The sequence below is a fragment of the Zeus faber genome (genome assembly GCF_960531495.2).
Source record: "Zeus faber genome assembly, chromosome: 16".
Classification (NCBI taxonomy): Eukaryota; Metazoa; Chordata; class Actinopteri; order Zeiformes; family Zeidae; genus Zeus; species Zeus faber.
Window position 1 is genome coordinate 12664999 of NC_137202.1, and position 26800 is coordinate 12691798.

General features: G+C 44.1%; 1 protein-coding gene across 1 annotated transcript in view; it reads left to right on the plus strand.

Moving 5' to 3' along the window:
• Positions 1-26800, plus strand: part of ltbp1 (latent transforming growth factor beta binding protein 1) — a gene marked incomplete at its 3' end in the record, with an annotated part of 120011 nt that overhangs the window by 48682 nt on the left and 44529 nt on the right. Inside the window, exons 7-15 of the mRNA XM_080016376.1 lie at positions 574-881; positions 2172-2274; positions 7076-7132; positions 14780-14902; positions 18794-18961; positions 21623-21790; positions 23324-23346; positions 23957-24059; positions 24487-24573. Coding sequence (XP_079872502.1) covers positions 574-881; positions 2172-2274; positions 7076-7132; positions 14780-14902; positions 18794-18961; positions 21623-21790; positions 23324-23346; positions 23957-24059; positions 24487-24573 — 1140 coding nt within the window. The remainder of the gene's footprint in view (positions 1-573; positions 882-2171; positions 2275-7075; positions 7133-14779; positions 14903-18793; positions 18962-21622; positions 21791-23323; positions 23347-23956; positions 24060-24486; positions 24574-26800) is intronic.

The following is a 26800-nucleotide window of genomic DNA, read 5'->3' on the forward strand; positions in this document are numbered from 1 at the left end:
ACCAGACGTTTTTGCCATTTGGTGATGTTTCCTTCTTTCCAAACCATGTTGACAAATGCTTGCCTGCATCTTGGTTCCTTCTGGAATTCCAGAATTCTTGGCCTCCCTCCACGATTTGAAGAAGATGCTGTACAGTTATGATAAAATTCAATATAAGAGACAAAGCACAAGACAAGGACACTGTACACAAGGCAAACAGACCCAATGTACTCAAAAGGCCAAACAAAGCAGGATCGCACATAGACCAGACGAGACAGGTAGACTGCAACGACAGCCGAACAAACACACTGGCGCCATCTTGGCATTTTGGCTCGGTCTCACAGTCCAGAACGATTGCCCTCTTGCAGTTTCATGGACAAGCGGTAGAGCGACAGGAAGATGCTGCTGAGAAGTCCGACATTTCATGTATTTCCAACTCGCTGCACATGTTGTAATTCTCCTTCTCTCTTAGTGGAGACCAAATTTCACGCGATAGATTTATCACCACAAGTGCCTTTATTTTATAAAATGTGGTCTTTTGCTTGAATGAAAAGCAAAGAACCAACAGTGATCAACTTTTTTTCCTCCATCCAGTGAAGTTACCTCCAAGCTTTGTCAACATCCACGTCAAGCACCCGCCAGAGGCGTCAGTCCAGATTCACCAGGTCTCTCAGCTAGATGTCGCCCACAACGGTGGCCAGAAGCTCAACGGTCCCCATTCGGGCTCCTCATCCTCCTCCGGCGGCTACAGCTACCATCACACGGAGAGCAGCCAGAAGATCCAGCACCACAGCCACAGCGTCGTCTATCCCTCTCAACATGGCTACCAGGTGCCCTCCTATCAGCCCGTCATCTCCAAGAGCCAGCTGGGCCGCTGCTTCCAGGAGACCACGGGGAGTCAGGTACGAGCCACGCAGAGCTCCATCTCGAATGAAAGATCAAGCCAACAACTTTCAAGGCAAAGCCAGGGAATTAACCATTGGTAAAAAATGAAGCTAGATGGATTTATTCTCAAAATATTAAAGTGACAGTGAAATACAAACAGTGAAAGCAGATCAGGGTATATGTTTCCAAATCGGTAGCTATGTAAAGTGTTTTACTCTTCAACCGTCTAAAGTAATGGGGATTCGTTCAGGTACGAAATACTGTGTCAAGTAAATGACATTTTACGGATCAATCCTTTCTTAAAAGTTTATCAGTTCATTTATTATTCAGCTTAGATGATATCAAATTGAGAAATTGAGATTGCGTCTCACGCAAATGAAAAATGCCAGAAAAATGCCTTTGTGACCCACCTCAGTGCTATAATACATCCAGACTTATTAGCACTATTGGCAGGTCGCTCAGCTTATCTGAATGAGATCACCATTCAGTTTGGTTTACAATTTGCGGTCAGACAGGCGACATAAAGATAAGCCCTGGTCAGTGGGCAAGAAAGGTAGAAGTTGTTATCTTTGTGTCCATCTGAGTGGCGCTGGACAATATCTGTGTGTGTCGCTGTGTTGTATTTGTCAAAGAAAATGACTATGCTGCTGGCTTAGAAAAGTTTGTCTCTTACTTTGTGAATCCCTCTCCGTTGCTGGAACATGCGTACATGCCAGCAGTCGACATTGACATCCCTTCCTCAGATGCCATTGCTCCACTTCCAGTTTGCCAGAATAGAGTTGAGGTTTTCTCGGTTTCTCTTGCTCCGTTGTCAGTACGGGAGGCCAAACGGCTCCAAAACGGGGCCAAACTAGACACCGGCATTTGATTCATTTAACAAAGAACCAGCCTACTCCCCTCCCAGAGTCTGCCAGAAGAGAGAATATATCACAAATTAGAGGGAAAACGCTGTTACATTTCTGGCACGAATAAAAGCTCTTTATAAATCCGCTCGAGTAACTGTCTTATACAGTATGATTAAAAATGATGAATAGAGACCACATTTGCTCCAAAAATCAATAGCGGCTGCCCCAACTTAAGAGTGTATTTGGTTTAATTCAGCAAATGTTTACAATTTACAGACAGATTTTCCTCCAAACGAGGAGGATGAATACTAATTTCCCTGATTGAGCCACACAATTTAAATGTGTGTATCATCTCAATGAATTAAGAGAGGGCTAAAGTACCTTTGGAAACTGCATAAAGAAACTCCATGGTTTCAGCTTTTCACAGATCTCTTTCTGTTTCTCATACTGTTCTTGATTTAGTGTGGGAAGGCTCTGCCAGGCCTGAGTAAACAGGAGGACTGCTGCGGGACCATCGGGACGTCCTGGGGCTTCCACAAGTGTCAAAAGTGTCCCAAGAAACCATGTGAGTACAGTGGCAAGGGTAGAGATTTATTGATTTGTTGACTTATTTCGATTTTTTTTTGGTCTTTCCTGGTCAGTTCAGTTTACCTCTCTGTATACTGTGTATACATACTTTTCTGCTCATCATTGACTCATCATTGACAATTAATTGGTCGATGTGATTACTTATATATTATTATTGGTTCTAACTCAAATATTGTCCATCTTAAATAGAGCTGCAGTTCCTTACATTGAACTACGTATATGGTCAGTGACAGTATTTCAGACTTAAAGGAGCACTATGTAACTTTTGGTAATTGAGATTTGGTGCTCTAGTTTCTAAGTGCAAATGCAATTTACACCACTGTCGTAAAACTCCGTCCGCTGTCCGAAAATAATAATTATTTTACCAGTCAAATTTGAACCGTATTGGTCATGTTTCAATAACAGTCTATGTTACAAATGCAGATATAATGTACACCGAGGTTACAGCGCGCCTTACACAGACCTCGCCGCTTTAGCGAGCACTCAGTCCACAGATCCTCCGGAGAGAGGGGGCGGGGAAGGATGGGGCCCCCTGCTACCGGTGTAGGTACCAGATGTGCTTGGCCTGCTAGATTGGCTCAGGTCGGACAGGTGGAGCAGCTACATTTTGTACAAGCATTATTACCGGACATTTTGACCGGCCAATTTATAATTTATCTCTTTTGTGTTTTTTACACATTTTACCAAACATCAAGGAAGTGACGTAGTGCCGTAAAGCGTAACACACTTTTCCCAAGGTTTCGCACCAGAACAGTTACATAGTGCAAAAACAGGCGTTCTTGGGGATGGGTCGGAACGAAAGAGGCACCATTCTCCATATTACAAGTCAGTGTACCATCAAAATGTTTTTGAAGCTGTTATTTTAAGGTTAAAAATAGGTTACATAGTGTTGCTTTAATCTCTTCAAACTTAAAATAGTGAATAGTTGTAGTGCACATTTTCATTGTGTTCGATTTAGACTACAAAATTGTGTGTCATCAGATGAGGATATGTTAATTATAGCATGATGCAACATCATGGAAAGAACCTAAAGGGTAATACATTTAGATCCTCAGCTGCTCCTGGCTAATTTGCTCACGTGTGCTTGATCAAGACCTCTGAGAGCTTCTGACGACCTGGTTGTCTCCTCGCATGGCTGACACTGACATGAATGGGTGAATGTGAGGCATGGAACAGGTGAAGCACTTTGAGTGTCCATAGTTGTACATTCAAACTCATATGACAACCACCTGAAATCTTCTACACTAGGTTACAAGAACTATCATAAGTTCTTTCATCAGGTTGTAATATTCACTGCTGACAGCTTTGCTCTTTCATGTTTTACAAAATGCCTGTACTATTCCATTCCTCAGCTTCATCCAGGAAAGTGGAGGTTTGGACACGTTTGACACAAAGTGACAGCTAAAGTGCGTCTTCATCCGGGTGTATGAAATGATTCAGGGGTTCCTCTGAGAGGAACTCAGACACATGGCCGGTTGGATTGTGCTGACTCATATGGCCAACTCATTCAACCACAGTTTCACAATATCGTCCTGTCCGGTAATTCCCCAAAACGGTCCAGTTGCTCTGAAAACATGGCCCAGTGGGTATCAGCTTCTGACTCACATTATGACATCCTTCCCAAAGAATCTCACTTTCTCTGTTGACCTTTTTTTCTCTCTTTAAATTCTTTCAGCCAAGTATTATGTCATGTGTCGTCTTTTGTCCATATTTGGACATAGTCTCCTGAACAGAGCCAGGCATGTTAACTAGGCCTGTCCTGCTCTCTGTTTTAAAATGATGATATGCGCCAGTGTTTACACAGCTTTTAGAACAGCTATTTTTTGTATAGTGTTCGGAAGCATGCACTATAGCATGCATGCAGTATAAACATTTTTTCATAAAGGTTGATGATAATTGGATTTAATTTGATCTATTAATAATATTTATAGTATAATTATTTGCCTCTTTATTTAAATGATATTCACAGAATAATTTTGGAGCTGCCCAGAAAAAAAGCCCATTGACATTATATAATAATAAGAAACAGCTCTAAATGTTTCAGTGGAGCCATGATTGAGCAGAGTGGTGGTGGAGACCCTTCCAGAGCTCCATACCATTCCATTTAACATAGAAGTGACATGACTAAGTGCTCTGCTGGACAAATGGAATTCCTATAGCCCTCATCCCAGGAATACATCTGGAGCGTAACTAAGTTTCAGCCACAATGCCGGCCTTCTGAGAGATGGACACATACATACATACATACATTTCGTAGATCCTTCTCCTAAATGATCCATGCAGTAGTTTCCCATCACATTCAAAGCATCTCTCAACGGGCCGACAAGGCTCCAAGATTGCTTCGCTGAAACCTACACCCTTTATACGGGTCTAAATACAGTCTGCCGTGTTTCTATCTCTGTTGCGGGCATCAGTTGACAGTGCCGAAAATGAACACGCAAAGACACAGCGAGTGAGAAACATTATATAGCTGTTGTGTTTACCCGGGTACAAACAGACGTGTGACTTTCACCCTTGGAGTTATTTCCAGGAGGGGTGGGTTCTAAATGTCTATATGGCACTCTGTGTGTCCCCCCCTCTCTTTCCTGGCTTAATTTTAGAGAAGTTGTTAGCCAGAAGATGCTGGCGGGCGGCAGGGGATGTTTGAGCCGTGCTGGGGCTCTGCTCTGCATTTTGGTTGCTATTCCAGACCCGCTCCCTTTATAGATTTATGGAATTTCTCCTCAAAGCCAGAGCCATGAGATCTAGAGCTTGGGAAAGTCTGTGTGTGTGTGTGTGTGTGTGTGTGTGTGTGTGTGTGTGTGTGTGTGTGTGTGTGTGTGTGTGTGTGTGTGTGTGTGTGTGTGTGTGTGTGTGTGTGTGTGTGTGTGTGTGTGTGTGCGCCGAGCACACCGACACCCACGAGTTCAACTGAAAAGGAGCTGGGAGTGGATCGTGGATGAGTGGGCAGTTTCACATGAATAGCCTCAGAGGAAGTTCTTAAAAAGTTCATTTGTTCGACTGAACAGGCGGCGGCAGCGAGATAGGTATTAAAGCGCTGTGTTTCCTGCAGAGTTCCCTGGTAGCCTTTGTGCACACACACACACACACACACACACACACACACACACACACACACACACAGATTTTGTTCTTTTTGATTTGACCGGTCAGATCACGTTCTCTCACATCAGAGCATCTTTAGATGCAACTGTACATCATGTGAAGTCTCCCTTCTGTATCGTCTTTTAGAGTCAATTTGGAAGGCCTATCAAAAACCATATTGCCCTCAAATTGTGTTGTTGTTGTTTTCTCTGGAGAAAACCACATGGTTGGTTGGTGGGGATTAGTCAGAAACATACTATAGTATGGATCTTAAATCTCACAAGATGGCGTGCACCTTACAGAACAACCTTTCTGGGTTTCCTTCATTTCCCATAATAACTAATCATGGCCTCATATTTTTCGAAGGAGAGACTTCCGTGGGTGGCGTTACAAAGACTCAGTGTTCTCCTTCTCCCTATGAATGTCCCTCCCCGGGAATGGCAAGGGCCTTGAGGTTAACGTTCATGTGTGTGGACCACCATGAACTGCCCCATTGTATCCTGGAGACACTTGTAGCTGGTAAATAAAATTGGCTTTGCACGACAACAAACATTGCTTTGTTGTTCCCCGTTGAGCAAGTTAGCAATCTCATTTCAGATATTTGGGTACCACCCCACTGCTGGGGTGGGTAAAAAAAAAGCCTCTTTACATGGCTTTGTCTGATGCTGCAGTAGCCGTCTTACCAGTAGCAGCAACTTCCAGTGGCTTTTTCAGTTTGTACCTCATACCCAGTTTGTGTCTGCGTTACAGGGTTGGAACTGAGATTATGCACTGTCAGGACCGGACCTTTGACTCTCTCTGTCCCTCCTTTATTTTGTCTCTCTACAGCTGTGCATTACGGCCGCTGTTATTCTCTCTCTTTTTATCTGACATGCTTGGACCTCATTTTTGTCTTTTTACTTTTTTCCCTCTTTGCCTCTGCTTTTCTCCCTCGGCTTCATTGATTCTCTCTATATCTGTGGTTTCTCTTTTTGCTTCCCTTTCTCCCACTTTTTTTTTTCCCCCGTCTGGAACCTAACCAGAACACTTGTCAACAGATGTTGGCTCCTTTCTATGGTATTTTTACAATGCCAGTAATTAGCATCAACCTTCCAAAGATAAAATAGCGTGAATACATGTCTGGCATTTTGGAAGGTGTGAGTGTGTGAATGCATGCAAGCTCGGTTGCGTTTGCATGCACGTGTTGCCATGAAGATTTAAACACTCGGGAAAATGCATCTTTAAAGGCTCAACAACAACATTGATGATTGTGCTCAGGCTCTCCCTCAAAGAAACTTTTACTCTTACAAAACGGTCTTTGCTGTTTTTCACCACAGACCTTAAAATGTTGGTTCCTATCATTTATAACTGTTCATAGCACACACCTCAGTGAAGGCTTCACTTGGTGATTGAGATGATTTTGAGACGATTGAGAGCCCAGAATGGGAGAACGGTGACCACACATCGTGGTCAGCTGGGATTCAGCTCCTGGTACCATTTCATATAATTCTAAATGCCGCCGTTTTAAAGGCGCTGGTGGAATTGGCCTCCCGGATGTGTCTGGGAAGGGAACTCCATAGACGAGAGGCATTCATGCAAATTAATGGAGTTGATGGCTAAAATTTAAGAAACAGAACCGTACTTGCACTACCCTAATCACTCATCTTCATGACATTAAAATCTCTCTCTCACTCCCTCTCTCTCTCTTCCTCCAGCTATCCCTCTGATGGACTGTCCTCGGGGATACAAGCCCATCAACTCTCACTGCCAAGGTAAGAACCCACAATGTCGCACGTTGTTTCAGCCGCCACCGAGCAGTGCAGGGAACTGAGTCTATTGTTTTCCCGCGCCACAACAGCAGGGACTTGGCGAAGAGAAATGAGCCTCAAACAAATGATTTGTCACCATATGAGGCGGAGAGGAAGTAGAAGAAAGAGAGTGTGTGTGTGTGTGTGTGTGTGTGTGTGTGTGTGTGTGTGTGTGTGTGTGTGTGTGTGTGTGTGTGTGTGTGTGTGTGTGTGTGTGTGTGTGTGTGTGTGTGTGTGTGTGTGCGCGCGCGCCCGCGTGTGCATGTGTTGGGTGGGCCGGCTAGAAAAGGGAACACACGCAAGTCTTTTTGACAAGGAAATTCTCTTTCCCCTCCTTTCTCATGCGCTTTGTTGTTTGTTTTCACTGGCGTAGTACATAAAATGCTTGATGACCCCTTTCCAAAGAGCAGTTAATGGCCTCCAGCTGTATAGAGCGCCCTCTAGTGAAGCAGCACCACCTCCATTGTGATGGAGAGGCTGTTAATTCTCTATTATTTATCTCATTATGTAATTTTGATCTTTTTTTTTTATTATTTCGAAAGCCCTTAATCACAGTGGAGTCACAGTAGAGTCTCATTTTACATTTCGTCATCCCATTACGTCATCAGATATCTCAAACAAATAAACTCCAAAATCAATTTATCAAAGTGGAACGCGTTTATGGGCCTCTTACGGAGAACTTGGTTGTATGGAACACGTAACAACTCAGAGGGGGTATAGTTTTGGCATTTGAATGCTGAAAATGGGTGTAATTCCCCTTTAATTAAAGTCTACCTTCAACTGGCTTCCACTCCCTGTCATTCCGTGTTTTTAGACAGTCTTATCCTCCCTCCATGTCTGTCCATCTTCCTCTTCCTCCCCCGGCGACTCATCTGCAATCATCTTGATTGCCCTAAAGTCACTCATTGTTCTGCAATCAGTCCTGATATATTAAGCTCTGATGGGATGTAGGGAGGTGGGGTGAGGGGGCGGGCGGGGATGCTGGTGAGCTAGTTTATGGATTTTACTAATCAGTATTGAATAGGATTGGCGTGGGGAGGTCACTGTGGCGAGCGGGGACGTCCACAAGCGGCGGTGCTAGTCAGAGAACTCTCGGACTCGTACGGAATAGGAATTGGCTTGGCTTTCGGAGCGGCTTCACCGGCCAATCAAAACTTAGCTCAACAGTCAAAGTCAACAGGGAAAGTGCGGGGACACACACACAGAGAGAGAGAGAGAGAGAGAGAGAGAGAGAGAGAGAGAGATGAATACACAGTACATACAGTGGATTCTATGGGTGCACATCTGCTTGGGTTTAAATATTGTCCCATTGCCGCCATATCTACAACGCTGTGTGGAAGATCTACCTGCTACTTCAGGCCCTCCGGCAAGTGGGCCTTTCCCACTGCTCTGGGGTACCGGGGCGGAGAGCTTGTTTTAGAGAGCTGTGGTCTGGAAGGAGAAAGAATTGACGGATGATAATAACTTTGCTTAGAACAATCTGTTCCATAGTGAAGTTCGATATCTCTTAAAGGAATAGTTCAACAAGTCTATCCCCATGTTATACTGAAACCTACCCCTCATGCAGGACCTGGGTAGGTTTCATTCCCGCAGCCGTCCAGCCTTTACTCCAAATTGGACGTATGGTTCAATTCAAGTCATGGGGGACAAATCCACATTCTGTATTCACTGTGGAAACTCACTTCGCATTTCTGGCAAAGCTAACATGATGCCGCTGTGGTCTGACTTTACAAATAAGGAAATATTTGTAAAAAGAAATGTTTAAAAATGTATTCCTGAATTCCATTTTTGCTGCCACTATATTCATTGCTGTGCCGCAGTGTTGTTACTGGTGTAACTTACCTGCTGAAGCAATTAATATGCACCTTGTGGGTGGGAGCTGCCTTCCCTGTACCTGCTCCAATATTAGAAGGTTTGCCTTCACTCAGAGCACCAGCAGGGGGCGCAGCCGGGGGGGGGGGGCTGCCCTCCCTGTCGGCCATGGCCTCCTGCCATACCGCTGCGGTGCTTGCCAGGCTTGTGGCTGGGGGGTGAAGGGCTCCGAGGGGGCAGCTGAGGCTGCTGCTGCCGAACTGGACCACCGCCAGTCTGAGGAGGTGTGTGTGTGTGTGTGTTGTACTTTTTATTTTTTACATGGCCACACTGACCAGTGCATTAATATTTGCATCGTATTAATTTACATACAAAACTTTTATTTTGGATAACTTGGATGCATCGCTGCTTCTCAGTTTCTACAATGTATTGGCCCGAATTTAAACTGAAATGAAACCATGTGCCACGTAGTGCCAAAGATGTGCAGATTTTCACTCCAACCGATCGATAAACCGATGATTTCAACGATTAGCACATCTGAGTATGAGAAAGCTAATGATAGAAATCACATGGTGAGGTGATCAGGTTGAATGACGTGGTGTGAATGAATAAAGTGTTTGAATTTCTTGTTGTTTCCATGGGCTAATGTTAAAAAGGTAAATAGAAATAATAAATGATCAATAATAAATTGTAATCATAAGTCATCCAAAATCATAGTGTGTCAAATGGAATCAAGCAGAATATAATAAATAAATAATAAATACTTAATGAAATTGGTGCTCCATAATAGTGTTTATTCGTGACAGGCATCTCCCGATGCCTGACACGTGTGTGTGTGTGTGTGTGTGTGTGTGTGTGTGTGTGTGCACGTGTGTGTGTAAGAACAGGAAGCCCTTGACTCAACCTTCTGGCTAAGTTGCTATGATTCACCACATCCTATTCCTCTCGATTTCTTTATTATTATTTCTACTCCCTCTGCTGCATGTTTTATTTTTTTCTCTGGACTCCGCAGTCCCTGGATCTTGATTTAATTTGGATGGAGGTGTGTGTGCGTGCGAGTGTGTGTCGCTATTTATTAACAACCAGATGTGGTGCCAATACATCTGTTGAGGAAAGGACAAACGGAAATCAAATTGGGGGATTGTAGGAGTTTTTTTCTAAGGTAAAAAATGAACACACTTTTACTCTCTCACGTATGTGAGTAATTAACCCACCCATGTAGTGTTATCTCTTTTATACACCTATCTCTTATCTGTAAGCAGTAGTACAGTCTGTGCATGCTCTGTTTTTATTATAAACAAGCAAGAAAGTAAAGCGAAACCAAATCAGGCAGGCACGAGCATAAAGTAAAATTAAAATATAAAGTTATAAAAGCTAAAAAATATATATAACATTTAATATATTAAATATAGTGTATATGTCATATATATATATATATATATATATATATATATATATATATATATATATATATATATATATATATATATATATATATATATATATATATATATATATATATATATATATACTGTAAATTTTAATATCTTAAATGAATAAAATATACCGTACTAAGTTGAAGAACCCAGACAATGCAGCAAATTAAATGTCGGGTGTAGGTGAGACAAGGGGTAGTGATTATTGAAAAGCAATGATGAAAAGGTAGAGTCTTGAGAGCCATTTTACAGGGGGTGGTGGAACTGGCTTCCCGGATGTGTCTGGGAAGGGCACTCCACAGACGAGAGGCAGCCCACGAGAAGGCTCTGTCCCGAGTGGTCAGCCTCGCCCTAGCACCAGGGAAATCCAGAAAGGGGGACGGCATCATTATCAGAGTGCGATGACATGTGGTTTTCACATGTGATATCACGCAACTTTTTTGTTAGGGTTACTGACGTGCGTGCGTGCAATTGTGTGTGTGTGTATGTTGCTCAGCATCTTCACTCAGGGAACCTGAAGCAGCAGCTCCTCCTCTCACACTGCACTAAAGCTTGTTTCAGGCCATGGTATGTAACAAACATTCGGGTGTGTGTCACCATGCACGGCACACACACCCACACACACACACACCTCTCCAGTAGTGTCACGGCAGCGGCTCAGCTCTCACCCGCGCTCCCAGCAGATCGGCAATGCCAATCATGCTCCGTCACCAATAGGCGGTCGGGAAAGATGGATGAAGCGCCTCGCTGGTCAATTAGAAGTGTACCAATAGCATGGTGCCCTCCATCTTCCAGCTTCCTCTCCTTACTCCCCACTCTTTGCCACAGAGTGAGATGAGATATGAAAAAATGTTGTCTTAAAGGCTAACTGTGTGATTCCTCTTCCAGGGAATACAGATTAGCATTTGGGGGGAGCTTTGAGGAAAATGTTTCAGCTTCCCGTGGATACCTCAAAACGACCTTTCTTTGTGTTCAGGGCGTGAGGTGAAAGCCTTTTTATAGCGTATCAGGTCGTGTTTCCGTCCAGAAGCTGATTGGCAGCTGCGATAGGAGTGTCAGGGAGGAGCCTTTTTAAATCTGCTTTGGCGCTTATTAAGGATATTGGAGATATATATTATTTTTGCTACTATTTGGCAAACCTCAATGATTACTTTCCAAATTAGAAAGTAAAACAAAAATGGAACCTATGAAAGGAATGATCACGAAAACCATGAAAAGGAAAAACAAGGTATTAGGGTTTATGAACTTTTTTGTTCAGTGCCACACTAATCATGTACGACTAATTTACAAATATTTATAATATGAAAATATAATATAATTGTGGGAGTCTCTACCCACATGAGGGAGGGAGACGGAGTCGTTCAGGCGGTGGAGCGCCGACATGGCGAGGAATTTATTCATAAGAATAACACAAAGGCTCATGGAAAAACAGGAACATAAAATCAAATAAGTGGACCGAGTTTGTTTCTCGCGGACGCGCTCTGGACTGCAGGCGTTTCCGCGTCAAGCACCTTCACCATCCCCACTGAAAGACAGAGCAACATATATGAAAACTCTCCCAGCCGGGTCCAACCAATCGGCACTAAAGAGGCTGATTGGGCAGACCCATGATTAATTAAGCGGCCACATTAAGTTGTCCCGTTGGTTGGATGTGGCCCCCGGGCCTGTAGTTTTAGACTCCTGCTATAACATAATATAATATGGAATACGAAAAATAGACCTCAGCTCTCCTGATCTTCCTTTGCGGTGTTTGTCAAGGGGAAGTAAGGCAGGCAGGTTTCAGGAAGTGAAATGTCCGTCACCGTAATGTCCAAGGCACTGGGCCAAGCAGAGACAAGGCTGTGAATCAGGATTCAGGAGTCATTCTGGCAAAAGGGTCGTTTGTGCTTAACGACTCGGTGGGCTTTCAATGGAGAATCTCGACACTCCATCCAGGTACAAGCCCAACGAGCTCCTTAATTTTTGATTCAGTGAGTGGGCGAGCGAAAGAGGGAGTAAGAGCATCTTCAACTTGTGAACTGAAATGTTTTATGATATTGTTTTTATTATTAATAATAATCAATGAAGGTGTAAAACAAGGTAAAAGCATTTGGCGTAATACATGAATATTAGTTTGCATTCCACCAAAATAAAATAATTTTGACAGAATTAAATGATTCCTGTGAGAATTCCATTCACAACTCATTCACAAGCCAAACCGACTCTGACTCTCGTTGATTGGAAGTCCTGCCTCGTTCGCACTTTTGTACACTAACTGAATTAAATGAACAAATCTTGTTTAGTTGAGTAACTAATCAAGTACTGAGAAAAATTAAATAAAATTTGAAAAACGAATTCCACTTACCGAGCGGAAGGAGGAGAAAAGAAAGCACGAGCAACAGGTCTGCGCTAAGCTTGGGCAGTCATGCAAAAGTTCAATCGTCCAATTGCGCTCCCCAGCGATCGCCGATGATGCTATCAGGAAAGGGGAGGGCGCGTGCACGCTGGGGCGTGTGCTCACATAGAACGTAATTGAATGCGTCAAAGTTGTTGTCGCATTCCATCTCTGTGGTCGCGGTTGATTCAGACACTTCACTTCGCAATCATGGTGAGAAGAACACAAAGGCACATTTACTACAAGAGGGAAAAAACAACAGTCATGTTTTCTTTTTCAAAATCTTCCCGATGTTTCCCGATCTATCCCGATGCAGGTTATTTCATATCTCGATAGCGATAAATATCGTCATGGCAGGCCAACGGGCATGGTTAAGCCGCGGTCTGCAGACGCTGGCAGGGGCTTCTCCCCGTGTCGGCACACCTGCTTTGAGTCAGGGAACCAGCGCCGCTGATTGGCTTGATTCGGGGAGGGGGGAGTTTCCTTCAATGTCGTTTTGGTTTTGCAGTCAGGTTGGTGTGTGCGGGAGTCCGGAAACGCACGAGCCAGACCTCGGCAGAGAGAGAGGCTGACTGTTTATTTGTTATTTCTGCCTTCCCACGAGCCTTCATTTTGTAAATTAAACACCGTCCATTCCATTCCCCAACGTGGCCAACCTGCCAGAATTGCGATACGGCACGTTTCTGTGTTTTCCATTAATAAATAGTTTATATTAACGACGAAAAACACATGGTAAGGGATGGCGCAGCAGGGGAAGGAGCTTGTCGGGACTCTGAAATTCACAGGAGAGGCAAAATAAGAGACATATATTAAGATGTCAATTAGTAAAATGTAAGATGTAAACTTTAATTCACCCTCACCTTATGTACCTTATTATGCGGCGTGGTAGCAGGCGGGTGAATGTTGTTATAATCCATCCAATGAGTACTTTCCCTCCAAGTTTGTTTACACCCGCTCCCACGAGCAGATAACGTGAAGCACAGTGGCGCGTAAAGCTGTTCTACCGCTGATTTGCGACATACAGTAGTGATGGACATGGTATTAAAAAAAATATACTGTATATATACGATAGTCATTTCTCTATCTCATCATCTGTCCAACACGGTAAACTGCACTTACACTGTTTCAATGCTCGACAGGATTTTTCCTGGCGGATAAAGAATATGAAAAATCGTCTGTCATTAATGTCCTTCGGCGATCGGTGGAGTCGTTTGCCGAAGTCGTTCTCATTGACGTGCACGGACCCAAGCCTGGTCTGTGTACGTCCCGCAGAGAGCAGCCGAGAACTCAGCGGTATTGAATGTTGCCTGCATTTTGGACCCTGTAAAACAGAGCAGATGGAATCCCTGAGGAACATTTTTCTTGGCCTCATTATCCCGACACCTGCTCACTTTTGAGGCCTGGTCCATAAAAAGACACACATTAGTGATTTGAATTTGCCAAATGAAACCGAGACAATTCCACAATTTGAAATGGGGAGGTGGAAGTGTTGCATGCTGTCTTATCAAAGGAGTATTTAACAAGCTTCCTGATTGTTTTATTTTTTTGTTATTTCAACAGGGTTGGATTATTTATTAATTATTATTAACTAAAAAGATAAATTAAGTGCGCACACATTAAAAGCAGCGGTGGAAAGTAACAAAGTACAAGTACTTTATTTTTGTACTTGACTAAATTTTTCAAGTAATAAATTCAGTTTTTGAGACTTTTGACTTTCAATCCATCAAGAGCCAGTACTAGTAGAAATGTCAATGTGGTACTTTTACTGGAGTCATTCTGTGTCTGTATATTTGTACTTTTACTCAAATAGAAAGTCTGAACTTCCACCACTGTTAAAAAGGTGATAGCTGCTTATTCAACACCGAGCGTCCTTGGGTGCGAGTTCAATTTTGACGCAGTTAATTATCCCCTTTGGCAGAGGAAGCGGGTTCGAACGCTGAGCAGACATTCCTTCATGGTGATTTTTATTTGCTTTTGTGTTATTGACAGACCTAAATGAGTGCCAGCTGCAGGGGGTGTGTCCCAACGGAGAGTGTGTGAACACCGCAGGCAGCTACAGGTGCATGTGCAAGCCCGGCTTCGTTCCCGACCCCACACTCGCCACCTGCCTACGTAAGTCCTCCAGTCACGCACCCTCTGGATGCACATCAGTTTCTACCTCTATTTCTCTCTCTCTCTCTCTCTCTCTCTCTCACTCTTTCTTTCTGCCTCATGCACATACATACAAACACAACCTTCCCACTCCCACCTGACATTGCTATTCAACCAAATCCAGAAAATGTAATGGTGTCGTGGCAACTAAAATCTCATAACATTACAAATGCATTACATTTGCATGCCGGTTTTCTAAAGGTGCCATTTGACCCCTTCGAAACCTCTCCTACCTTTTGTATATTGGATTTTTCAGGTTAATTTTACAAAGAAACTCTGTATCAAAAACATGGGTTCAATGTTTTTTGACTGTGACCAGGAAACGGGCATAACAAGGACTGCTGGGAATGCTACTCGAACCAAATGGTTGATGACATGCATATGAATGCTGGGAAAACAAATGGAAGTGCATGGTCCATGCATGATGTTTATCATATTAATAAGGCCTCCACTCCTACCTGCCCTCAAGCATGGAGCACAAAGGCACGCCGTGTTTTCAAATCTGACAGGACTCATTTATTTCCGAGCCAGAACGAGAGATGATGATGAAAAGTGAGAGGAAGGAGGGATTGATGAGGGAGGGAGAGAGGGAGAAGTGATCGATGGAGATGGGGAGGAGGAAGAAGAGATGGATGGTGAAGGGCTGGATGGAGAAAGGGATAGAGGGAGATGGTAGAGTTGAGAAGGGAGAGAGGAGGAAAGTGGTGGCGCAGAACAGATAGAGGGGGAAGGGATAGATGGAAAAAGAGAGATGGGGAAGGAATGGAGGAATACAATGTATGGGAAAAAGGGTTAGTGGGAGAAGGTGTATAGTAGATGAATAAGGTGTAGAGGGAAAATTCATCATAGAGGAATACGGAATAGGGTAAGAAGGGGGGATGAAAGAAGTAAAGAAAGGTGTCAGAGGAAGGATTCTGTCTCCCATTGGGACTGATTCCCCATTGACAGCAGTTGATCTGAGATGTCACTGAATCCTGATGCATTGTCAACACTGTTTGGCCCTGTGTTGCTTTCAAAAGTGTGTGTGTGTGTGTGTGTGTGTGTGTGTGTGTGTGTGTGTGTGTGTGTGTGTGTGTGTGTGTGTGTGTGTGTGTGTGTGCGCGTGTGATACGTATGTGTTTGGTGTGTTGAAGCCCTCCTCCATTCATTTCTGCCCCATTAAAACACAGCAACGGTTCATCACGTCATCCAGGGCTCAGAACCTCACCACCTGGGGTGTCCTCGTCCTCCCGAAGGGAAGAGCGGGAAATGTGTGAAATTCCCCCGGAGATAAGTCACTAGCGACAGCCCATAATACCCCTCTCACACACCTGGACAATAATGGTCGTCAGGTTTAAACCTTGTATGTCAACCGAGTGGTGTTATCTATCACAGGAGACACAATCTATAGTCAGATCCGATTTATTGATCTAATAATAAAGTCAGAATTCAATCCAATATGGACGAGAATGGTACGATTCTATATCGATTATATTATTATATATTTCAAGAATAGTCCAGAAAATTCAGAATAATATTTCAATGCATCTGTGGCTATGGTGGTAATTCATTTAAGCCGGAAACGGTTCCGAACAAAGTGTCGATTTTACAGCTTTTCAAATCGATGGAGGAATCGGAGCAGCACCCGTTCGTGTCTCAGAATGTGTGCAACATTAACAACGTCCGACCTGAACAGTAAACGCCAAAACAAAACCTCCGCTTAACGACTAACAGAGAACCACAACATCCTTCTCCTCGAAATGCCTCCCATGTGTAGACTAAACATCTGTCTACGTTTCCATTTGTGCTGCAGTCAAGCAGTGGACCCCCGCCCCCCCTTTCCACGATGTGACAAGTTTGGACGCGTGTTTTTGTTGAACCTTCGTCTGTTGGGTTTGGTTTGGTGTGTAACGCACGGTGAGATATGGAGGCCTTCCGGTTCAAGAAGAGTCGGTTCAACTCTGCCGGACGCGGAATTCTCAAATCACGCCCAAATAATTCACTTCCATCAAAATGATTATTTGCAAGGCAACGCAAAGTGTAAATCAGTCACGTTTGTCGTGAATTATAGCAGATGCCTTCCAGTTTGCGGGTCAAAGATTTCCTCTCGCTCTCCCGCTCGCCGAATCAAAACTAGAGGAGCTTGTTTTTTAATCCGGGTTCAAGGATCCATTCTCCAGACAGACAGGTGAGGCCTGTGAATGCCACAACGCCTGTGTGTCTGCGGTCACCAAGTTGCGATCGGAAACAAAATGAACAAACGACTCTTTTGCCGGAGTCACTCCGGGAGTCGTTTAAACGACAAAAACAAAAGAAATTGTAGCGAACAATGCACTTTCATCTCCACTGGCGATGAGCCCGAACTTCACACGCCATGAAAACTTTGGACAGGATCCTGCCGCTGTCTGAGGACGGACTCTGGGAGGTAGCAGAATAATCCGGTTGAACTCTCCCTCACCTTCATTCCACATTCTCGTTCTGTCTTTTTTTTTTGTTTTGTTTTTTTTGGGGTTTTTTTTTCCCTTTCCCTCAACCTCTAACGGGCTTGAGAAAGCCCTGTTATTGAATTATTAGCGGACCTGCTTAATCAGACAGAACCTTTTGGTCGGACAGACTCGTGTTCCTTCCGGCTAAGCCTGACAGTGTGACTGTGAAGGAGTCAGAGCTGTTAGACACAGTTTGAGAGCGCTCACCAGGGTGGTGAGGATTTTGAGTTGTTAACAAAGGTGGTGGAGGGAGGGAGGGGGCGAATTTGGTTGGAGTACTGAAAGAAATAAAGTCGGCGATATGCAGGGTTAGATGAGGTGGTTTTGGGGAGGCGAGAGAGGGGAGAATAATGGTCTGAAGAGTGCTTGTGTCACATCACCACGGAACCATGAATTCCATGAACCGTGAACACACTCAAAATACAACAAATGGGGAGTTTAATGTGGCTAAATGAGTCAATATTGCGCAATAAAAAGAGAATATAAATTACAGCCTTTTATGTCCCCACAAATAGTCCTTGTCTGTTTCACAACATCATCGTAGCACGCAAACTTCTAGGAGGCTACAATTCAATAGCGTTAGATCTCAGGACAAGTTTCTGTACATTATTATTAGTCTTGCAGAACTTTTGCAGTGTGCTTTCACTGCCCGTCTGGAAATAAGTTCTGACTTTATCTGTTCCTAAGATAGCGAGCGGCATCCAGCAGCTCAATGCTTGGTATGGAAATTGCACGAAACCAAATGAACATGGCTGCATGTTTATTTATGTATGATGGACCAATACTCTGGGAGGTTATTACTCTGTCTTTGTTCCATTACGCTCCTGCTGGTTTCCAGCATCCATTTCGTTTTGCTATTTACCAGAACTTGCTGAAACCTCTCCATGATGTGCAACGCTCTGAGAACACAGACTAAACCCTGCATGCCTTTCCATTTTAGCGCACATCCCACTTTGTTTGATAATGCATGAGGCACCGGCATGAAGCCCTGAGGTTTTCGTTTTTATTCCGCCAACACTAGAAAAAGCTTTTGCCTGTGCATCTTTGTCTTTTGACTTTTTGTGTCTTTTGACTCTGTTGTAGTTTAAAAAAACATGAAAATATGAAACGGTTCGGTGGCGGCTGCAGCGGTCACTGTGAGATTTCATATCTGTGTTATGCTTTTTATGTATGTTTTCAATTTTTGCAATGTGTTGGGGGTTGTCGCAGGATTTGGGTCGTGGGTGGGAAGAGTTTTGCTCTGGTGAAGGGGTCCGCTTTATTTGGCTTCCTGTCTTCTCTTTCCCCCCCATGTATATATGTATCACCTGCAACCCCCCTCCCATCCCCACCTCGTTCTCCACCCTCCTCCACCTTTCGGTCCTCCTCCTCCCGCGTGCCTCCTCAGCCGACGTGGCCGCCGTCCAGGAGGAGAAGGGGGCTTGCTTCCGGCTGGTGGGCTCGGGGAGGCAGTGCTTGCACCCGGTGTCGGCTCAGCTGAGCAAACAGCTGTGCTGCTGCAGCGTGGGCAAGGCCTGGGGCCCCCATTGCGACAAGTGCCCCCTCCCAGGGACAGGTAAGGGCACCCGTCACGCCAGACACCTCAGAGGAACCACACAGGGACTTGTAGCTTTTCTGTAGTAAGTATAATATACTTACTTACGTTATATATTAACGTAGAAAGGGCTGTTGGTAGTCTCTTTGTCCATAAAGTCCACTAAGAAACAATTATGGAAGCCATTATTTGTTTACATTCTTTGGAATAACATGCACATGTATATATACATACATTTTGCACCATGTCAGTGACAGTAAGGGAAATATTTAATAAAAATCCTCAGAGGGGATTTCCTGTCATACATGTGTTTAAAATAGTGATGCTATTCCCTTAAATCAGCCTCACCACAGCATTAAACTAATTGAATGACTTGAAGGAAGTTCATCTTGTGGACTACCAGTACGTACATGTTGTGCCTGCGTGCGATTTTATTCCGTGCAGGCTGCAGAGGAACTACTAGCCGAAAGTATCCTAAAATGGTATAAAAGCATAATAATTCATTAACCTATTTGACCATTATGATAAATATCATATAAATATATATGACATATCATAACATATATATAAAATACATAAAGGCATAATTTAAGACAATATATTAATTTATTGTTTATTTTCATCTTTAATAAAATACCAATATATAATATATATTATTATATTAATACTATATATAATCATTTTTATATGAATATAATTTTTTTATGAATACATTTGATTAAGTCTTGATTTCTTTATCTGGTAACCACATTAGTGGGCTACAGGCCACAGGTTGGCCACCACTAGTCTATGTAGAGAACATCCCCCCAATACACACTCTCCAAAATAGTTTAAAAAAAATCTGACTCACGAGCAATGTGGTGTCCCTCCTGCAACAGGTAGAGCTCACAAAAAGGCACCCGGCAATTTTCCTGCACTGGTCATTATTCTGCTGCAGTGAGCAGGACAGAAAATGACAGCACCTGGAAACACAAAAAAACCCCACACAAACCTCTGTTGTGTCCTCTTACACACACACGCGCACGCATGCGCACACAGACACACACACACACACACACACACACACACACACACACACACACACACACACACACACACACACACACACACACACACACACACACACACACACACACACACACACCTACCTCTTCTGTCTGCATGAGATTCCTGGCTTTGCTAGTGGAGTAGTTGCTTTTAGACATGTTGTAGTTCACCTTTACACCAGCTTCTTCCATGGTAGCCACTTAAAATTCACCTTTACCTGGTTTCCATTTCGCTCTGGCACGCCACGTTCCTTTAGTACCAGCTACTTGCGGGGTGACGGTTATTTTGAATTCCTTGAAGTTTTAATTGACTGCGGCAGCCGCTCCACGCAGCACAAACACGGCGCTGTTTGCTGTTTAGACGGTACACACTTTGAATGTGTTTATTAAGCCAAGTCTACCGTCCTGCTTTGCCAGGGGAGTCTGGAACAAGTGTCCATTTCATCTCTTGTTTCTGGAGTCCTTAGCCTAACGACAATTAGTGGGAAAAAAAAAACATGTTTTGGATTCTCCAAGTTGGCAGCCTCATAGTTTCCTATGAAGTGGCCGGCTTGAGAAACAGCGATGCAGAACAGAGGGAACAATTAAATGCATTGATTTCATGATTCACCTTGGAAGGAATGGCACCGCAATTTTTGTTTATTTTTTTTTCTTCTCATATTTGATCCTCTTGATGATGTGTTCAATGTGTCGTGGGCCTTTGCCGAGGGCTCGCCGGTGAATCATCGCAATTTGTTCACCGCCCATTGTGCGTTAAATTGCCGATAGTTTCTTTATCGTAATTGTCAGATGTCTGAAGTGTCCCTTTTTTATCCACACAAGAAATGTTTTGGCGGCAGGCTTTTGCAAACTTGTTGAGATAGCAGGAAAATAAATTCTTGTGAAATGCCTTGATGTGAAAAAGCAGAGATGTGGAAGCCGGGCACGGTACTTTGTAGCGACAGTCTTTGGTTCGTTCTCATTTATTTGGGAAATGAACGAAGCCCTGCACCGCTCACCGGGGTCGTAACGTTTTTAAATTGTCCGTCGCTGGGATTTGAAAAACAGCCTGACTTGACAGCCTGATTCTTTTTATCGGCACACTCAATGCCAACTGTTCCGTCTTCTGTCCCTATTGCGAAAAGGGCTGCATAAATTCTCAGAACTGAGCCTAAATTGAGGAGATGAAATGATTTTGAGGCAAAACATTCTTGATGAAGAAGAAACAAGTCGATAAACAAGAGTGGATTTTCTTCATTTTTCAACCCAACCCTTATTAAAATGTAGGTTGTGCACCCATCATTTGTAGCATATAATCGTTGTGCCCGATTGGACTGCACTGAAGCACAGTGAGAAGCTGCAACAGAGCGGTAAGTTTCTCAATGACCAGCAAGGTTGTCCTATGAACAAAGCATTTTGATGAGGCCTATAATGTCCTTTAACTCAGTGTTAGTATTCTAATGAATATTTTTTTAAATCCTGCAGCAAAAGGAAAATCTATTCACTCCATCAAAGAGAAGTTGTAGTGTGGAAAACACATAATCTGAGGATCTCACTTCATTCGATTTCGTCGAAATAAACCACCCCAAATGTCTACCTGACTGACATTTACTGTGCACATCCTAAGCATATAATCCCTTTTTCTTTAATCATGTAGCGAAGTTCAAAGAGATATGTCCCGGCGGGATGGGCTACACGGTCCTGCCCAAACCGCCCGTGAACAAGCCCATCTTCACCTACCAAGAGCCCGCGACCACGCCCCCTCCGCTGCCGACGCCCGAAAAACCCGTGGAGGCTTTCGGGAACCCCGAGGAGGTGATACCAGGTGAGCTGAGGATGAGCGTGAATTTCATTTTTTTTTTTGTTATTGTTCTGCTGCAGAGGTAGAACTTCCAACCAATCCATGCACATTATACCTCAAACTGCCAGAGCATCATTTAGGTGTGATATACTGTATGTTCTCATGCTGTCCATCTTCCTTTCAATTTACCCAAAAGGTGAGACTCATCAAGACTTTTCCTGATATGAACGGGCAAATGTGCAAAACCTTGTAATGTGCATGACTGATTAAAAGGTGAAGTTGTGACTTACAAATTACACCGTGTCAGGAAGCAGCAAATTTCTCCTTTGGTGAAAAGAGCAGCAACGTGCAGTTAACCAACAACAGCACCCGGGCGACATCAGACACCTTCATTTATGATTCTGCTCGCTTGTAATCAAAACCCGAGACCTTTAATAAAACAACGAAAATGTTTTGCTCATGTTCCCAGCGATCAAGGATTAAAATGCATCGGCTTGCCCGCCGCACGCCCAGCCCATCCCAAACCACCTTCAAAGCGAAATACAAAATGCTATCTAATATGTGTTGGGGAAAGGGAGAGAGTGGGAGTAGGCTTGTGTGCGTGTATGTAGGGAAGGGTGAGGGGGTGCGAGGCTTCATTCTTTCTCCCAGTTATTATTCAGGACTTGGCAGCGGGAGGGGGGGGGGAGAAAACTTGGCAGCGTCTGAGCCCGAGCCAGACAGAGTCCAAATTACCGCTAAGCTTCTCTGGAGCAAAGGCGTTCTGAGGATCCCGACTGCGCCGAGGACGGGCGTCGTAGAAATAATAACAATGACTGGAAGCCGCCGCCCCAGCAGCATAGATTAGTGTATTGACGCCACGAGAGGCTAATGTTGCGCCTGTCAACCTGACACCTTGGCAGTTGTTTGGAGTGCGTGGGGGGGCTTAGTGAGATTAGCCCCCAGACCGGTGGGGTGGGGGGGATGGGGGGGGGCATGGGTGTCATTTAACCCCAGTGGAGGCCCTTGTTCTCTCTGATCGATCTGCTGCAAAGTTGGACAGAAATTGGAAACATCAGTATTTTCGACCATTGCTTACGACTTAACCCGTCGAGAATTTGGCTCTGCCTTTCGCTGTGAAAAATGAGCTGATGTATAAAAGGTAAGGGTTCAGAAAATGTTCGGCTCATGAATATTAATTAGGGCAAGACCACTCCCCCCCGGCTCTATGATTGAGTCACGTGGAAAAAAACATAGAGAACATAACAGTGGTAATTTTACAAATACAAACATGTTTCTGAATGTTTCATGTTGCCATGTTTAAGGTTTTTAAACATAAAATGTGATTCATGATTTTGATCAGTGCTTAATCGGCAATGGCAAGTCATCAAAATGTTTTACAAAACATAGCTTCAAAAGCTATGTTTTGGTACTCATCAGGCCTAAAAGTTTAATTTAAATGATGTCATGTATAATTCATAGCGGTTGTTGTGAAGTCCTTGCTGAACAGCATTCTTTTTGTGTTATATCAGAAACCTATTAAAAAAAAAAAATCCTCTTTTTTTTCTATTTGGTCAGTAGCTACAACTGCACCCGAGCAGGTAGGTTGTGCTCTTTCAAATGTGTTCCGATGTAAACGCAGTTTGCATGCACAGAGACGCTCTGGCAGCATTATCTCTGCATGACGTCGGCGACGTGGCTGCATGACGCAGGACGCCACGAGCCAGGCTCTTCAGGTCGGCAGCCGCCCCCGAGGAGTCACCCGTACCTGTTTGCAACAACCGCTGCTCGGTTACCGCTCTCCGTGCTTTCACGCAGCTTCTCAATCAGTATTTAGAAGATACACCGACCGCCGCGGCAAGCCGTAACGCGGTCCTGCTTTCACAGAAATGTCTTTGTTTGAAAAGGTGCTTTAAATTCCAATCCAATTTGATTCCTATCGAATTAGAACGGCCTTTGACGTTCACGCAGGAGCATTGGCCTTCCTTTCTCACTCACCTAGTGATTTGTTTAGCTTTTTAATTCTCCATGCTCTCAGCGGCCGTGCAAGCGAAACGCTCATTTGCTAATGTTTACTGTACAGCTGGTATGTCGCATGGCGTTGGCAGTGCCCGGCGGAACCTCCCCGACTTCTAGACGTGAAACGCAGCATATAAGTCCACTCATGAGCTTGACCTGTGTGCTGGTGTTGTGTGTCTCTTGTCGTTGAAGGAGCTGGTAGTCCCCGCGGTTAGTGATAGGCCAGTGTTAGAACCTATCCAGCCCCAGCTCTCTCCAGGGGTGTCCACTGTCAGGATGGATGCAGGTTTCCCAGGTGCCTCGCTCCTGTCCTTTCAATACTCTGCACTCATTGGATCTGGCCTTTTTTTTTTTGTAAAACGTGCCTTCCAGTACAAACAAACGTGTAGGGTTTATATTTTAAATGTTTCCTTTTTTTCTCCTGTCAATTGTCAATGGTTTTGAAAATTCATTTCTACCGTCAAACATACATCATACAGTACGACTTTCCATTACAGTGTATCTGTGATAGCGATGACAACGTCAATTTGATTTCACGAGGAGATCATCGTTTCTTCTCAAAAATCATGTTAACTCACCTTGTTTAAAAAGCAAAAACAAAACGAGAAAAAAATGTGATTGATCACTGATACCTTCTATTCTTCATCATTCTCTATCAACCTTTATCAACCGCTCTGTCCTCATTTTTTCGTCTCTGTTCCTCTGTTTTTCAACCTCCTCAGAGGTGTTTGAGAGAAGTTCTCCTCCAGCGCCAGTTGAGCTCCTTCCTTCCAACGCAGGCCAGGGTATCGCTCCGACCCAGTCAGCAGGTGAGAGATGGAAACGCGCGCGCGCACACACACACACACACACACACACACACACACACACACACACACAAAAATGTCATGGACAGATGCCCGGGCTCCTAAATAATAACTGTAATCATTGCACTTCAGTCTACATCACTCAATTCAATAACTTCTTACTTCTATCTTCTGACTAACGTATTTTACGTTAGCCCTCATCCTGGCATCTAAATTTCCAGAGAGAAAAAAATGATCTCAACATAACACAACCTCTAGTTGTCTGAGTTGGGATGGTGATGATTATTTTTGACGTCAGTGCTGCACATTGTGTACAGATCATACCTACTGTTTATAAAAATAAATCTCCCATTGGTAAGTTCTCAAATCTGCCATTATATCGATTAACTAAAATCAGGGCCTAAAATTGAATGAAAAAGTGGAAATTTATAATTTAAGATGTCCTCTGATTGGTTGAGAAAATGACATGCTGTCTTCTATACTTATAAAAATCCTTTAATTTACATTATTAGCTGTGTCTGTGTGGTTCTTTGTGTGATTTACAACATTGCACAATGAGAATTACCTATCAACACAGTGTTCCGGTCAGACTGTTCAGCGCTGCATCATTCATTGACATTAACATTGAAAAAAAAATTAAGTTCAATTAGAAAAAGTTTGGGATGTGTTAGCGAAGACCATGACAAGACATGGGAAATGCAGATTTACTGAAAAATGGTTTAAGAGGATAAAAACTTAAAACCATGACTGCATCCTGTAGAGGAAAGCAGCTGTGAAGCCCACTTTGTAAAAAAAAAATAATAATGTATACAGACTTAAAACTTAAGACCATGCGACATGGCTGTGGCAGTTCTGCCTGCCACACACTCGTTGATTGGTCTAACGAGCAACAGGTATACAGCCACATTGATCCTGGGCCCCGATTACCTAGACCAAGGACAGGTGTGGTTGCTCAAACCACACCATCCCCACAACACATACCCCAGACACCAAGCTTTGGCCAGGGAGACCTACCCTCCCCACCCAAGCAAAGGAAAAAAGAGTAAAAAAAAAAAATGCATGGACTTTGCCAGAGGGTTCCCATACCTAAAAATACAGACTCAGGATTCCCATAGGCCCCAGGCCCCATGAGGCCTCGGGCTGTTGTGCTGGCTGGTGAAAGCATGGCTGGGCTTGGTTGTTGCGGGGGTTGCTTGGAGGGGTGGCCTGGCTGCTGGGCTGCTGGATGGTCCCGGCGGTGGCTGCTGGGCAGAGCAGCTAGCTGCAGGCGGTTACCCGTGGTGGTTGCTGCGGCTGCTTCTCCCCCAGATCCCCTGCGTGCTGCTGCAGCTAGTTAGGAGAGGCTTGGTGCTGGGGCCACCCGTTGACCCACTGGTGGCTCCTGGGCGTCTTCCAACGGCCCTTCTGTTTCTGGAAGGGAAACAGAAGAGCTTCTGTTTCCCTTCCCCGTGCTGGAGAGTCCCTGTTCAGCGGTGGCAGTTCTAGCTGCCACATGCCATCTGAGTGGCGTTTTCAGGGCCCTCCGCCACAGAGACACAGACGACGGGGTGGAAACCACAAGTTTATTGTAACCAGTGGGCTAGATGGAACAAGCCCAGGAGCAGATGGACAGCATGTCATGACAAGGGCTCCTTTCCTAAGTGTGTGTGTGGATGGGGGTTTTACCTGTTGCTCGTTAGACGAATCATGAGCAAAGGGTATATATCCACACTGATCCTGGGCCCCAATTACCTAGACCCGGGACAGGTGTAGTTGCTTAAACCACACCATGCTCACACCACAATGGCCATCAACATCAAGAAGTAATTGAAAAATATCAAACCAAGTCAAACCAGAAAGCTGAAACATCTAAATGTTTATTTTTAGGAAGATGACAAAGTCCATTCTAGGTATTTTTGGTCCCCATTTCCAGAGAATCTACCACAGAATTTCAAAGTGAGCACCTAAGCAGCTTCTATTGATATTTAAAAGTGGCTTTTTAATGTGGCACATGGAGTAACTCTGGGGTTATGCATTTTGTCTTCAATACCGCCTTGACAAGAAGGGACCACTTCACCACTTGAACTGGCTCATCTCTTGTGCCATACTATGCTGTGGCCACAGGGATAGAACACTGTGGAATAGTGTGCTGTTGAGGTTTGGCCAGTTCGCAGAGTATGTGGACGCTGTCAAAAGAAAGAAGTTCCCAAAGCCTAGAACAGCCTCATTGGATGCCCTCGATACAAAACCA